At 39.6% G+C, this 1492-nt stretch overlaps 1 protein-coding gene across 1 annotated transcript; it reads left to right on the forward strand.

The window, feature by feature from the left end:
- Positions 1-172: 172 nt before the first annotated feature.
- LOC145392645 (death-associated protein kinase dapk-1-like) lies at positions 173-949 on the forward strand. Its single transcript, XM_080266968.1, has one exon. The coding sequence runs from the start codon at positions 173-175 to the stop codon at positions 947-949; it is 777 nt and encodes a 258-aa protein (XP_080123094.1).
- The last annotated feature ends 543 nt before the right edge of the window (positions 950-1492 follow it).

Consider the following 1492-nt stretch of genomic DNA (forward strand, 5'->3'; position numbering starts at 1 on the left):
TGTAAAATATGACCCCATTCGTAAAATTATTTTGAACTCATTACCAGTTAAAATAACCATTCAGCCCTTAGTGGTAGGGTATAAAAGGGTGGTGAGCTTTGTTTACTGTCATTCCTTAGCTAGCTGTCTTGTGGGAAGCACACTTAGACCTTGCACAAGTTGCGTTATGAGCATGGACGCATACCAGGAGCATTTACGGGGCCTTTGTGCTTCCTTAAAGGTGAAGAATTACACAGCAAAGAAATATGGTGAAATCAGTGCAAAATATGCCATAAATTTTCTGGGGAGCGGTGGGCAGGGCTCGTGTGTTCTGCTGACGGGAAACAGTAAAAGCTACGTGGCCAAGGATTACGATGACGTTGCTCCAAAGGATCTCGTCAATGAGATTACATTTTTGAGTCAACTGAGGGATGTCGCCGGTGTACAGGAATTAGAAGCAGTTTGTACCGAGTACCGAACTTTATTGACAAAATTTGCTGGAAGTGATGTTTCCACCTATATTGAGAAGAACATTGAAGAAGTTGATCTGGATTTTGTAGTGATGATCATTAAACAACTAGCATTAATAGTTGATGAAATAAATTCCCTTAATGTTTATCATAATGATATCAAATGTAATAATGTTTGCCTGCGAAAGTTTGCTGGTAGACCAAAGATAACGCTTATCGACTTTGGTTTTGCCACAAACGCCTCAGCCCCGGTGTTCAAAATTCCAATGTGCAGGGGGCGGCGACGGATGTTTCCTTGGATGGCGCCCGAGGTTTTGCAGGGTGAGTGCAGCTCGTCAGCTTCGGATACTTATAGTGTTGCCTACGCGATCATTGTTCTGTTTGGTAAAGTAAAGATGGCTATGCCCTCAGAACTGGAGGAATGGGTTTTGGGTGCATTCTCCAATGAGCCTTTGGCCCGGCCCACTCTAGACCAATTGATTGATGTTCTCTCAAGGTGAGTGAGTATTAACTATCCTTACTATGACTGATGGGATGACTCCATCAGACGGGCATAATCATGTGGTGTTATCCTGAATAAAGAGTCAACATCCTGTGGTCTGTAGCACTTTTACTGAGATGCTTTATATTCTGCTTCAGTATCAACAATAAAATTCCATTATAACACATTCTGATCCTAACAACTACAAGGATGACTTTCAGCTGAAGCCATTCTTTTTTTTCTGAGTGACCTTCTTTAATGAGTCTACATCCGGTGGTGCAAACTTTTAGCAAGAAATGAAATGGACGGAAGAAACTACGGCGAAATCATACACAACCTGCCAGACAAGACTAAGGAACTCATGAGGTGTACAGAAAATATTCAGAAGAAAATATGAAGTGCATAACTTACAATTACTTTCAACTAAGTATGTATTGGAGAAAATCTCCTGTCCATATATACCCTATCTATATATAAATATACAAATATACTGTATATGTGTAAAGTATACTGTATATACAAATATATATAAATACTTGTATATATATGTATACAGTATGTA

This window comes from Coenobita brevimanus, chromosome 23 (assembly GCF_032717465.1).
Source record: "Coenobita brevimanus isolate Jiangsu-jjx chromosome 23, ASM3271746v2, whole genome shotgun sequence".
In the NCBI taxonomy this organism is placed as follows: Eukaryota; Metazoa; Arthropoda; class Malacostraca; order Decapoda; family Coenobitidae; genus Coenobita; species Coenobita brevimanus.

What these genes read in the sequence shown, in the direction of transcription:
- LOC145392645 (XM_080266968.1), top strand. Translation starts at nt 173, where the DNA reads ATGGACGCATACCAGGAGCATTTACGGGGCCTTTGTGCTTCCTTAAAG.